At 37.7% G+C, this 13,049-nt stretch overlaps 1 protein-coding gene across 1 annotated transcript in view; it reads left to right on the top strand.

Moving 5' to 3' along the window:
* LOC106522315 (disco-interacting protein 2 homolog C) overlaps positions 1 to 13,049 on the top strand; it is a gene marked incomplete at its 3' end in the record, with an annotated part of 47,244 nt that overhangs the window by 10,778 nt on the left and 23,417 nt on the right. Inside the window, 4 exon segments of the mRNA XM_014015289.1 lie at positions 7,992 to 8,054; positions 8,610 to 8,714; positions 9,978 to 10,103; positions 12,407 to 12,691. Coding sequence (XP_013870743.1) covers positions 7,992 to 8,054; positions 8,610 to 8,714; positions 9,978 to 10,103; positions 12,407 to 12,691 — 579 coding nt within the window.

Below are 13,049 nucleotides of genomic sequence, written 5' to 3'. Positions count from 1 at the left end.
CACACACACACACACACACACACACACACACACACACACACACACACACTGTATGAAGCTGACCAGCACCGATCAGCAGATTGGAACCAGATGTTCTGGCTGTTCTCCATCATCAGATTGTGAAACATGCTGTTTTTTTTCCCCTCAGTCTCATTTCAAGTCAGTTCTTTCTCTGACTGATTTTGGTTTGATTCTGCTGATAAAAATATATAAACATCAAACAGAGCATTTGCCCTAAGTGTCTGACCTTGGGGTGGTAAGGGATGCAATTAATGRCACAAAGATTTTGAGTTTATTTTGCTTAATGAGCCAAGTGTTTTCAATGTGTGAGGCTTATTGAGAACCAATCAGGAAAATATTGCRCGTTGGAACAATAAGGACATGTTAGAAATCAAGAAAATGGGTGGATTGAGCATTTTTTGGAGGGAAATTAGTCATTTAGATTGATAMGTTAGTTGGTAGAGTAAATAAAATAGTTGACAGTAGCAGCCTGAGATAACGCTCTGGTTTATTTTGAGCCAGTTCCGCATAAACCCTCCAGCTGCAGTGAAAACTGGAGCTCTGAATGGATCTGCTGTGAACAGGTGTTAACGCTCTCCCTTCTTTGAATCAAATTTACTGTCCTCAGCTGTTTTAGAAACGCATTTTACCATTAACTCTCATTTGTGCGATTTAATCATTTACACTATAATTGTAAGGCAGAGAGAAATTTCATTAGTCATTATACTGTATGGTTTTGATTTTGGCCTTTTCATGGCATTTGCTGCCATTCACATTAAATTTACTGCATTTAACTGAAAAGAACAAATTTGAAAAGCGTCTTTTTGTGGGCTGAAAACACTCATCTTTGTAGAACAATCATGATGTCTTTATTTCATTCATATTTAAGCTTGTTTAGAGGAAAATTTGTCCCTACTCAAATTGTAGAAAAATGCATCTCTTCTGTTATCGTTAAATTTGATTAGACTCTCTCTCTCTGCTCTCCAGCTGTCAAATGAGAATCAATAAGTAGCAAACTGGAGTGAGGCCATTTAACACCATTTAATTGGTTCAATGACATATTAGCCTTGTTGTGCTAGGGTGCTGGATTGATAGTCTGTTTGAGTTGATTGAAAGGATGTTTTCAAGTAGGGTTGGGCAATATTGGCAAAAAAAATAATCACGATTAATTGTCGTATATAACCGATAACAATTAATTTGACGATTAATGCCCTGGAGTCCTTATGTCCTGGTCACATGACCAATTTAGTGGGAAAGATCTTCATAAAAATCTGTTCCAAACTGTCAAAATTAGACTTCAGGCTATGCATCAATTTTTAAATTGTGTTGGTAGATAAATAAATTACAGAACTTTTTTTTTTTTTACGTTCGTTGTATTTGAAGCGGAGAGGAGCACCGAGTGGACTGCCTGGAGAAATCTCCCCTGGTGGCATTAATCGTATTAATCGTCAAGTGCCAAAAAATAATCGATTAATGTTCTTCTGACGATTAATTGCACAYGATACGATTATGCCCAACCTTATTTTCAAGGCAGTAAAACTCTTGGGTTTCGTAATAATCGTCTCCATATTTGACCCTCCACACCAAATTCTCTGTCTACTGATTACTAATCCCAGTCCWGTTTCTTGGACATTGTCAACCATGAACTTATCAGGGTTTTTGTATCTTTTGTCTTGTGGTCAGAGCTGATGCTGCTGAAATGATTAAAACAGAGACGTGTTCAATGGAACTAAGGAGCCATGTAAAGACATTTTTTGTAGTTCATTGATGTAATAGACTTACCATTTTACACCATTAAAGTCATCTTCCATTTCAATGTAAAGGTTGTATAAAAAGAAATCAGACAACAGCAAAGCCTCTCTGTCAGGCTAATTGAAACCTAAATCTATTATTATTGGGTTTGGTCTTCATCAAAATTGAAACCTAAATCTATTATTATTGGGTTTGGTCTTCATCAAAACTGAAACCTAAATCTATTATTATTGGGTTTGGTCTTCATCAAAACCACACGTTGGTGTGTAGACCTTCAGGCAACCATGTCACAATAATTCTGATTGTTTAATAACTGGATTTTTTTCTCAAATGTAATGGAAAATTCCAGATTTTTTAGTAATGCAGTATTTTTTCATTTTATCTATAAAGTCTCTTACAGTTGTTCTATAGATGACTTGTAATTTTTTATGAGATTTTTTTTACATATTTTATGAGACTGTCAGAGCAACAGAGTGTCTTCAGTGGGAGGATTCTTCAATTTTGTTGTAATACAGACCACTACAGAAGATCTTTTCTGCCCACAGCACATCTACAATAAATCTTTACTTAAATGAGTTACTACATTTAATTTCCCTTTGGGATCAATAAAGTATCTTTGAATTGAATTGAATTGATCGCCTCATAGAAGTAAAAGGTTTGTTGTTGTTTTTGACCAAATTTGATTTTTGAACCAAAGATCCTTCAGTTCTTMTTTTCTTTCAATTTTAAATGAATTTATTAAAAAAAAACATGAACTACATTGTACTTTCAGAAACGCTCCTGGAGATTTTGTYATTTAGTTTGTTCTAACTCCATGTTGTCTAACTCAGTCTTTTGTTGCCTATTTTTAATTGGTTCAGAATGCTGCAGCTGGGCTGTCAACAAAAAGTAGCTGATATTCCAAAATCACAGTAATTCTTGCTTTCATTTACTGATCACAATTCAAGTTTAGATTTGATTTGAAAAAATAGTATATGCTTAAATAGCTACAAAAAAATTGCTGAAACCAAGTATTGCTGTTTCAAACAACACTGTACTGTGATTAGGGCTGCCCAATATATCAAAAATTGATMATCATTACAATAACAGCCTGTGCAATAAGCATATTGCCAAAAACTGCATAAACAGCATTTAATGGTTGGCTCAAATGTTTGCATTCATGCATTTTGTCAATCACACAAAGGCTTGAAGTATTTGACCAATCAAATGGAGCTCTTCACATATTTTCCCAATTGGATGGATCTCTTCACATCAGATGCCCACCCGCTATGCAGACGCTGTGGATAGCAAACAACTGAGCAATGGTTGAGAGGAACACAAGTGAGAAAAAATTTTAGTGACAAAAATTCTTGGTTAAAAAAAAMAGAACATCTCCTATTTGGAAATATTATTTTTATAATTTATGTAAAAATACTGATAGTAAGGTGTGTGTTTTCAGTATGTCGAGCATCAGAAAATGTTTTTAGGGGACAATGGGCCTCATGCAAGAACATGTTTGTATTCTTATTCTAAATTTCTCTTACTTTTGTTCGTACAAAGGGTTCGTACGAACATACCACGTCAGATTCAACTAAGTCTTCTATCTTCAGGAAAAGTGTGTAAATGAGCAGCGTAAATTCCACCTGTTTGTATCCAGCTCCTCGTGCATATGAGAGGAGATTAGCATAATTACCACCCCAAAAACACCATATAAGGCTATGTTTCCTACCTCAGATACAAGGAAACAAGGAAGTGTCCATTCATGAAAATGACAGCGAAAACTAAAAAGAAGAACTTTACGAGCTCATAGATTGAAGTCCTGCTCTCAGAGATCCAGAAAAGAAAATCTGTCATTTTTAGCAGGTCAGCTGTGGAATAAAATGAGCTGCTAAAAATATAAACAACTGTGTTAAATCATTTTCATTTATTCAGAAACCACAACGTTGCGCACCGTACGCCCCCCCCGCGCTGGTCTCAAGTGGTCTCAGTTGCGGCTCTGAAATAAGCATTTAAAAATGTTTTTCAACATGTGTCTGGCACTTTGGAGAAAATCCAGGACTCGCTGGAGGGATTATGTATCCCCTCTGGCCTGGGAACATCTCAGAGACCCCCAGGGTGAGCTGGAAAATGTCGCTGGGGAGAGCGGGGTCTCTCTGCTGCTGCCCCGCGACTCGATCCTTGATAAGCCAGCCGGACGGACAATTTGTATTGTTAGTCTAAATTATTACATTTAAAATTATAACTCTAATTCAAGCAGAATAGCCTATTGTCAACATAATATGGAGTGTGATTTATTTTCAACTCAAAATATCTTCAAAGTAATGAAATATAAAGTTATTAGAGAGGAAAATCCGTCTTGTTAACAGCAGACTGACTGCTCGTAAAATATACGACAGGTCTGGACCACTCGTGAATTTTATTCTTATCTGAAAAAAATAGAATACGAAAACATTGGTGAATGCCACAAATTCTCCTAAATCAGTCGTACGCACAACTTAAGAACAAATCTGTGCGTACGAATGGTTCTTGCATGAGGCCCAATGTTCTGAAGTCTTTAAGAAACTGTATTACATACAGTTTGTTGTCTCTACTATTACAGCATCTAAGTTGCATCTAAATGACCCTTTTCAGGCGATAATGTAATTGTCGTTGTATGTGCGTGTGTTTTGTCTGTGAGCAAAATAACCCATGAAGCGCTAAACAGACTCTAATGAAACTCAATATTCTCGAACAGCCAAACACAGTTGATGCATGCTGGTGATGTAATGCTTGGCTATGATGGAGTAAAGCTCATGTAGCTACAATTGATTGAAAACAGCACCAGATCACAGAATTTATCACAATTTTTTTTTTGCTTGGTGAGTGGCTGATCAGTCACTGTGACCATTGTAACCTGTGTGCATCACTGAAATACCCCAAGGAGCATCAAAACTGAACAATGCAGAAATGTTAGAAGGCGGTCCATTGAATGATAATTTTTTTTTGCATTGAGGTAATTGCCAGGTTTATGTACTTCATTTTACCTGGAAAAATGTGGTGCCAACATGCATTGTTGGTAGAAGGCAAGCCGGCTGGATCAGTGAAAATCTTTGGACAATGTTTTGCAGGGAAACTTTGATTCTGTCATTTCTGTGGAGGTCACTTTGACATACAGTATACTGTATCACAGACCCAAACCTTGCTTTGATTCAATCGAGAAATACAGTAGTCTCACCTGATGTTTTTGATTCTTGTCAATGAAATGGTGGTGCACCATGTTGGGAATTTTGTTTGTGGTATGTGAAACTGGTTGCGAATGGTGCTTGATCTCGACATTCTTACCATCTGAAACCAGTTGTGTGTTTGCTTGATGTGTTGATCTGACCACTTGAAGACCAATCTCACTACAATACGCAGACAATTCACACAATAACTGCCAGGACTTAAAAACCTTCTAGGTGATTTGATGCCAGCAAATTGGGTTTGATGGAAGAAGGTGACCTGGTGATGTTATGGCAGATCGGAGTATAAATTAAAAGGAAAGACACATTGTTCTAACCTTTATGTGGTTATTTTTATTTTGGAGAGGCTGCTTGTTTTCAATGAGAGTGATGGCAGTTTGATTCCATCGCTGTTTAGTCACATGTCGAAGTGTCCTGGGCAAAACACTGTACCCCTGCTTCCTTGTACATAAGTGTATGAATGTGATTTAAGCACTGATTAGTCTCTAAAAAATGATCTATCTAGGTAAGCTTTGTAGAGAGACATATGTAGTAGAGTGCTATGAGAATGGGTTGTAGCGGGTCCTGCACTACGCTTTTACCAAGTTGGGGACCAGGTCAAATTATTGACCAATATTTATTCACCATTTTTAATAAAACTCATTTACCGAAGTGTGTGATCATATGATATGCAGGGAATTCTTGTCTCAGGCCAAAATACTCAACAATGAGGAACCAGGTTTGTCTTTTATGGTAATTTACAAAAATATAGCAAGAATCCATTTCACTGAAGCATAACTAAAAACAGCAAAAAACAACAATATGAAAGACAAAGAATAAGGTTTCTAAAACAGTTAAAGGTGAAAGTTATTGCAGACTTGATTTTGTATGTCTAAATTAAGGTTTGGATGTTAATAGAATAAAATATTTTTCCCAAAATAAATATTTTTCTTCTATTAATTAAATGACAAGAGATTAAAACCTATAAGTTTTTGTCAGTTTGGAGAGAAGGTGTTAAGGCTTTAGTACGATTATTTATGAGTAATTTTAATCTTACTGCAGAAGAAGAATTATATCGAAGTTACCTCAACTGTTTAACCAGGACTGTTCAGCTAACACTTCACGTGTAATGCCTTAAATACAGTTCATCAAGTCACCAAAGTTGGAGACTTCCAGCTGTCTCTATGGAGTTGAGGAGGCTCAGCGTGCTGGACTCTGAGGTCTAGCCTGATTCAGATCTGCCCTGGAGGTCATTATGGATAGGTTCGTGCAGACTCCCTGTGACGGCTTGGCTTTCCATCTCAAAACAGCTTTATCAGCAGGGTCGGCAAAGCTTCTTGCTGCAGTAAAATTACAGTTTTCCATCAGAAGGTTGTCTGGTCTTCTCAGGTCCTGGAGCTTCTAGCTCCAGCAAAATCCAACTCAGAACTAAATCAAAACTGGCTTCTACCAGTTTGCACTCAGCGTTCAGTTGTGTGTGACTTCTAGACACAACATTGATAACAGGTCTCTATCTGAAAACATGTGAAAATTATTGACAGTTCAGAAATGATCAATAGATCACAGTATTAATCAATCAAATCAATCAATCAACTTCATTTGTACCCACAGGTAAATTTGATTACAGTGAAAATGAGTCAGCTTCAGCTTTAAAATACACACTTAAAAATAGAAATACCTTTAAAAGGAAAGTCATGTTAATATTTTTTATAATAATGAATCCCAAGCGATTAAAACAGATTGTTGTGTCAGCATTATCTGCATGACAAGGACATATTATTAAAAGTAGGGATGTCCCGATCAGATACTCAGTATCGATGGCAGAAATGGCCATTTTTTGAAAATTGGRTAAAATCGTAGTCGTGATTGAGCCGATCCAGTTTTCGCGACAGTTATCAGCGTCATCATGCTTTGCAACTGCCGTTAAGAAGTCAAGACACACACAAGTATACAACCATGTCCACAGTGTGGGAACACTTTTCAATGGAAARCAATGATGCTGAAACTGCATCTTGCAAAATCTGCAAACTGGATGTTTCTTGTGGTGGGAACAGCAGGGCTTGCTTTAATACTACCAACCTTGTCACTTGGAAAGAAATAAAGAAATAAAGCTATCAGATCGGTATCGGAAAGGTTAATCATTAAAAAAATCGGATTGTATCGGGAGCCAAAAAATCTGGATCTTTAGAAAAAGCTTTTTCAGATCAGAGTTCAGTTATGAGACATGACCAGTGGTGGTCAAAAGGTCATGTCAGGTCGCGGTCGTTCATGCTCCAGGGTAAATGAGAACACAGATTGTAGTGTGAAAGCACTTTGAGTATCCTGGTTGGACAGAAAGGCGCTATATAAGTACATGTTTACTTCATAGGAAGGGTAAAATGATACAAAATGGTTGAACACATCCCTTTTAACGTTACATAGGGTGTTTTAAGGTTTTCAAGGCCAATGGTTGATGTTTTGGATCTATTGAGTAACACCAAGGCTTAACTCATGGTTACATGTGTAGATCAGTGTTTTTAACAGAAATCATCCATCATAATTCTTGACAAGGTCATTATTGTTCCTCATATGTTTGTGTTTGAGTCCATCTTCTGTTACGGAAACAAAAAACTGATACCCAATAGAAAGGCAGTACCACTCATGCTGGAATGTTTAGTCTTCATGGACATGTAGATGTGGAAAACAAGTACGTAGATTTGGAAAGGCCTGTGTTCCTTTCACTCTTCAGTTCGTTCTTTCATCCTTCATACCTTCATTTCATTTTGTTTATGTTCACATTGTTTCTGTTTTTGTCTTTAATTACCAGACAGATTAAAACACTTAAAGACTGGGAGAGACAGAAAAGGCTGAATGTTTCCAGACCAGATTTTTATCTTCTTTCTCCAACAAATTCAAAAGTTTTTCATAAAGGAATGAATTTAGTAATGAAAACCAACAATCGTTCAGAAATGATTTGCAAGAGTAAATCGAGAACAACAGCCCCACCCTCAATCCTACCCCCCCACCCCACCCCAAAAGCCACAACTGTCTCTCTCACTCTGTATCTCTATCTGTTCACAGGGGACATCACTCAGAAGGGTTATGAGAAGAAGAGGTCCAAGCTAATCAGGGCATTTGCTGGAGGTAATTTAGCAACCTCTGACCCCTCCTCTTCTCCACGCACTTCCACTCAGCTAAAATATTCCCATATTAGTATATCGATCCAGTATCATGACAAATCCAGTTGTGTTGACACTGTAGGCTATTGATTTAGTCTTCCGTTGCTACCATTAGTGGATGTAGGCTAGTGTTCCCTAGAGCTGWGCTTGGGCCTGCTCCTCTGAATCTGTATCTGATCAACATGTAATCACTCACTGCAACTAAAACATGCACACATCCATCACACACCCTGGTTTCTCTTGTCATAGAGCACAGGCTTCAGCAGTAGTGGGTTACAGGATACTGAGGGATGTTCTGTCAGAGATACAATTGCCACACATTTCTGGTTTGTTTCTTTTGATTATTTTAAGTTATAAAGTCAGAAAAATCTCATTTTTCTGCTGAATCAAATCACCTCCATTTTTGTTTTTCCTTTTGGCACTTTTATTTATCGCTTTTGTCGAGCGTTGCTTTGCACGTCTGCGTGTTTGTGTATATACATGTGCGTTTGTCCGCCTGCTTATCTGCCTGCCTCTGTAGGTATGGAGGGGCCCATGTCTCATCGGGCCCCACTCGGCCCTCCTTCTGCTGCACGCTTCCACCGGCGAAGAACCTCTGGCACGAGAGATGAACGCTACCGATCAGGTACAGATGCCACACCTTATAGATACTTCACTGGCAGAATACTAATAATTAACATACAAATGATATGAAACTACCTGCACCGAGGCTTTTAGTGTTTARTTTATAATGAGATTAGTTGCGCTCTACTGATTAATAAATGAACTCCAGATATTGWAAAAATTCACTCCTTGCAGCAACAATATTTTCGTTGAGCTTTCAAAATTAGCATTTTGCCACATCACTTCTGGTATACTTTGATCCAATGAGCTATCTAACATTTAATAATAGAAGACACACATGATGTGGTTGGAAATTTTCCATCCTCAGTCTGGTCACGCCCATGTACCACCATTTTACCCCTTTCTGTGTTCAGTAGAGTGGCACAAAGACAGCTGCCTCAAAGAGAAAGAGACAAAGAAGACAAAAGTTCTGGTGAAACTCAGTACAAACAGATTTAGCAAAAATCCGAGCTTATATTATGAGCTGCGGGGACGTTGGGTAGTGGGTGGACATGATTGTTGATGTAGGTTATGACTAACAATGGGCTAAATAGGCCATTTAATTAGCATTTTTAGCRTATAGCAGTGTCTGCATAGCTGCAGTGTTTTTCAAACATTTGATAAACAAATCTAATAAAGTTGCCCTTTTGGTTGAGCATTGGGAATAAATGATTTGTCAATCATAAGGTAATATTAATGTGTTTGTTTCAATGAAAGCTGAAATACTGAATTTCAACTTTGATCAAAACAGGAAAACTCTTAATTCTGCCACACCTGAGAAACTAAGCTAAAAGCAGGCACATTTGAGGGCAGCACAATCTTGATACACTTTAATTACATCCTTTTGTTCACCAGCGTTCTACTATGAGGGGGCWTTTCATGAAAGTGGTGCTTTTTTTCAGCCCAAAAACTAAAAAAAGTTGATCCAATTATTATACTAACCTTAAAACAATGACATAGTTACTGAAAAAAAAAAACAGTAAGACCTGTTTTATTAGTAGGTAAATGTTTGCTTAAAGCTACATTCATAGCAAGCTTCTGGTGAACTGTGGAACAGATAAGAATGGGTTCTGATCTCCGTAGAGTCCTAGGTAAAAATTACATGAAATAATTACTTTAACTTCTTTTCTTTTCTGATAAATTGCAATGCATACATGAACGAACTGTTAGATTTATCATACACAAATAATCACAACAAAACAAAAAAAACAAGTACATTTCATTGCAGACAGGAAACATTCRTTCTGTTTTCATCTGAATGTGACTGTCTGTCTCTGCCTGTCAGATGTCCACACGGAGGCGGTGCAGGCTGTCCTGGCACGACATGTAGAGAGGAAGATGGCAGTGCCCATGCCTTCCAAAAGACGTTCACTGGTGGTTCAGACCTCCATGGATGCTTACACACCTCCAGGTGACAATGCACAAACAAAACTCCTCACCTGTTCTCACTCTGCACCTCATCTTGATCTATAATCAGTACCRGATTAAATTTACAGAGGTTTACCTTTCCATGAGCTAGTTCATTTAAATACTAAAATTAGCATMGTTAGAAAAAGCTTATACTAAGTGAGTTACTAAGTTAAAAATCTACCCCAGAAAAGCAGTCCWCTGCTCAGACAAGATTACACTTTAATATCAGCTTTCTCAGACAATCCTGAGAATGGGATGCTCATCCCAACAAAAACTGCAAGCATGCACATTCTCTGTGGTTTGCAAACCCACTGACAGCTTCACAAAGAACCTCCCCAAAACTCAAGCACCACAGAAAGCTGTAAAAGTTGCACCCAGTCATGTTCTGCAGCAGCGGTCTGCCTCTGAAAGCAGAAACAATACATATTATTTGTATATTTTCAGTGATTTTTCTATCCACAGAATCCTGTCTGAGGGACAGTGGAGTTGACCTTTCCCTCAAATCTCAAGCTTATTARTTTGTCCATAATCAAAGCTGATGGAATAATTTTAGTGTTGATTAAATTTTAATTGGGAAAATATAATAACTTTGTTCCTCTGCTAATTGGCTTTTGACCTTTGAGAATATTCCTAAATGAACTTGACATCTCCTGAAGTACTTGTGTAACTTGTGTGGCCGAGTATTAAACATTATTGAACGTTCTGACAACTTTGTTATCTCGTTTAAATTTAAGTGTTCTGCTGATTATTACCAGGCCTCCTTGTATCCGTTTGCTTGTGTTCACATGATTAGCTGTCGTTTAAAGACATAAATTCTGCCTCCCGCAGCCTGAAGCTTGTTGTCAGCAAATTGCTTCTTGTGGCCCCTGCACAGAASAGCCACAAGAACCAATTTACTAATTATTGACGTTTTGTGTCTAAAAGCTCTTGAGCTTGTTGCCTTGGTCGCTCAAAGGTCACAGAGCTGCAGTGATTAAAAGGATCACACTTAAAAAAAAGTTTTTATTACATTACAGTTACAATAAAAAATTCAACAATAAATTCATTTATTATTATGAAGCTCAGATGTAGAAAAATATTCTTGCTGATGTCTTTTTGAATTGTATTTGTATCAAACCTTTACAAACCAAATGATAATAAAGACATTAAGGTTTTGAAATGGGATTCAGGGTTGTTTGTTTTCATGCTCAATAACATTAATGAAGTTCAGTGAAGATGGTGAACCTTTCAGTCCCCGCAGTCCAACTTTATTTATTCGTTGTTCACTTAACAGATACAGTACATCCTGTTTCAAAACACRGCTACCCGACTCCTCTGTTTCTTATTCAGAAACTAAACATTTACACAAAAACTCAAAGAAGTCCTCTACAAAAAAGGAAAATCCAGTGACTGTACACACAAAAAACCACCCACATGTTAATCAATATCTTCAATGTACTCCCACCTAAGCGTTTCATTTACTATGAAAGACATAAAGCTTACATAGCCCACCTGAGCTATATTTTCTAACCCTGCTCCAGCTTTTTAAATAGATTTCTTTTAAAGGGTTTTTTTTTTATGTTCTCTTAAATTCCAACACAACCAGTGTGAGAACAAAGATTTCCATGGTCATGGTTTTACTTTCAACTGAATGGTAAAGATGTAAGATGTAACATACTAAATTACCTAACTTCTCCAAATTCCTCTTCAGCATCTTGATTAGTTGACTTTGCTGTATAGTTTGGATTTTTTTGAATCGGGTATCTTTAGTCAAAAACTGGAAACATACTTCAATCCTGTAATGCTGAAGGCTTCAGGTTTTGTTAGTTGATTCATACAAAAGTTAAAATGGAAAAATGTGAAGACTCAGGTCAAGAACACTTTTTCCCAGTGTTACACCTACATCTAGTACCTCTGGGACCTTAACTTGATGTCCTAGGAGGGAGTGGTTAAAGTATTCTGCAACAAATGAGTCAGTTCCTTCAAGAAGCCTAAATGCTATCAAACGTTGCTGATTCTTTTTAGGTAAACAGCAACATCAGTAGCCTCAAATAAAATGTAAATYGTATAGCTCTTACATTGAATTAAGGACCAAGGTGTCGCCCAAAATGCAGGAGTACACATAACACTGGAAGTTAGTATTACTTCAGGTTTCATGAGTATTGATTGACTGATTTGAGTTTTATCAATAAAGCAAATACTTCTCCTTAACTGTTCCTTTAAGGTTTTCTAAAGGTAGATGATTCASTTGTAGTTTGTGTTTATTTTCATACTGTGTGTGATGTATCTTCCGAACAAATAACAGCAGCTACTGACTCTCACTAGGCCTGTCCCCGCTGTGCTCAGACTCGTCGTCGGGCTCCGAGGAGGAGGCGGGGCCGGGCGAYGACATGTCGGGCATGGAGCACTGGATGAGCCGGCCCTCGCAGCTGGGCCCCGCCCACCTCGGCTCCACCTCCTCCTCCTCCTCSTCCACACAAAGCGGAGGCAGCGGAAATGCCGGGCGGCTGGCTGACTCGCTGGCGCACTCGCACATCTCGCACTTGGCTCACGCACACCTGGGGCACCCCCACYTGGGCCAGTCGCACCACCTGTCGCAGTCGCATCACGGTGAGGCGTGACTTCTTTCCTAGCTTTCATCATGTTGAACAGGCATCATGTTGGGAAGAAGTGAGATGATTCAAAACATCTGCACAGTGTGCYAAACGTCATAAATCAGCTAATAAAAATGCACAAACATTTTTTATACTTATTAAATATCATAATTTATACGGAGAGATTTTAATCATTAAAAAAAGATTTTTTTATTACTGCATCTCAAAGCATGTTTCTCTTTAAAGGGATCCATGATTAGTTGTAACATTAGACTTTATTTGACGAACATACAGTATATTTTAACTGTAAAATAAAGACTGTAAAAATACTGTAGCCTGTTTAGTTTTTATAATTTTTAAAAATATATTTTAAC

Source organism: Austrofundulus limnaeus, unplaced genomic scaffold (assembly GCF_001266775.1).
Source record: "Austrofundulus limnaeus strain Quisiro unplaced genomic scaffold, Austrofundulus_limnaeus-1.0 Scaffold126, whole genome shotgun sequence".
Classification (NCBI taxonomy): domain Eukaryota; kingdom Metazoa; phylum Chordata; class Actinopteri; order Cyprinodontiformes; family Rivulidae; genus Austrofundulus; species Austrofundulus limnaeus.
Note: the sequence above shows the minus strand (reverse complement) of the source record. Positions and strands in the feature narration are given on the sequence as shown.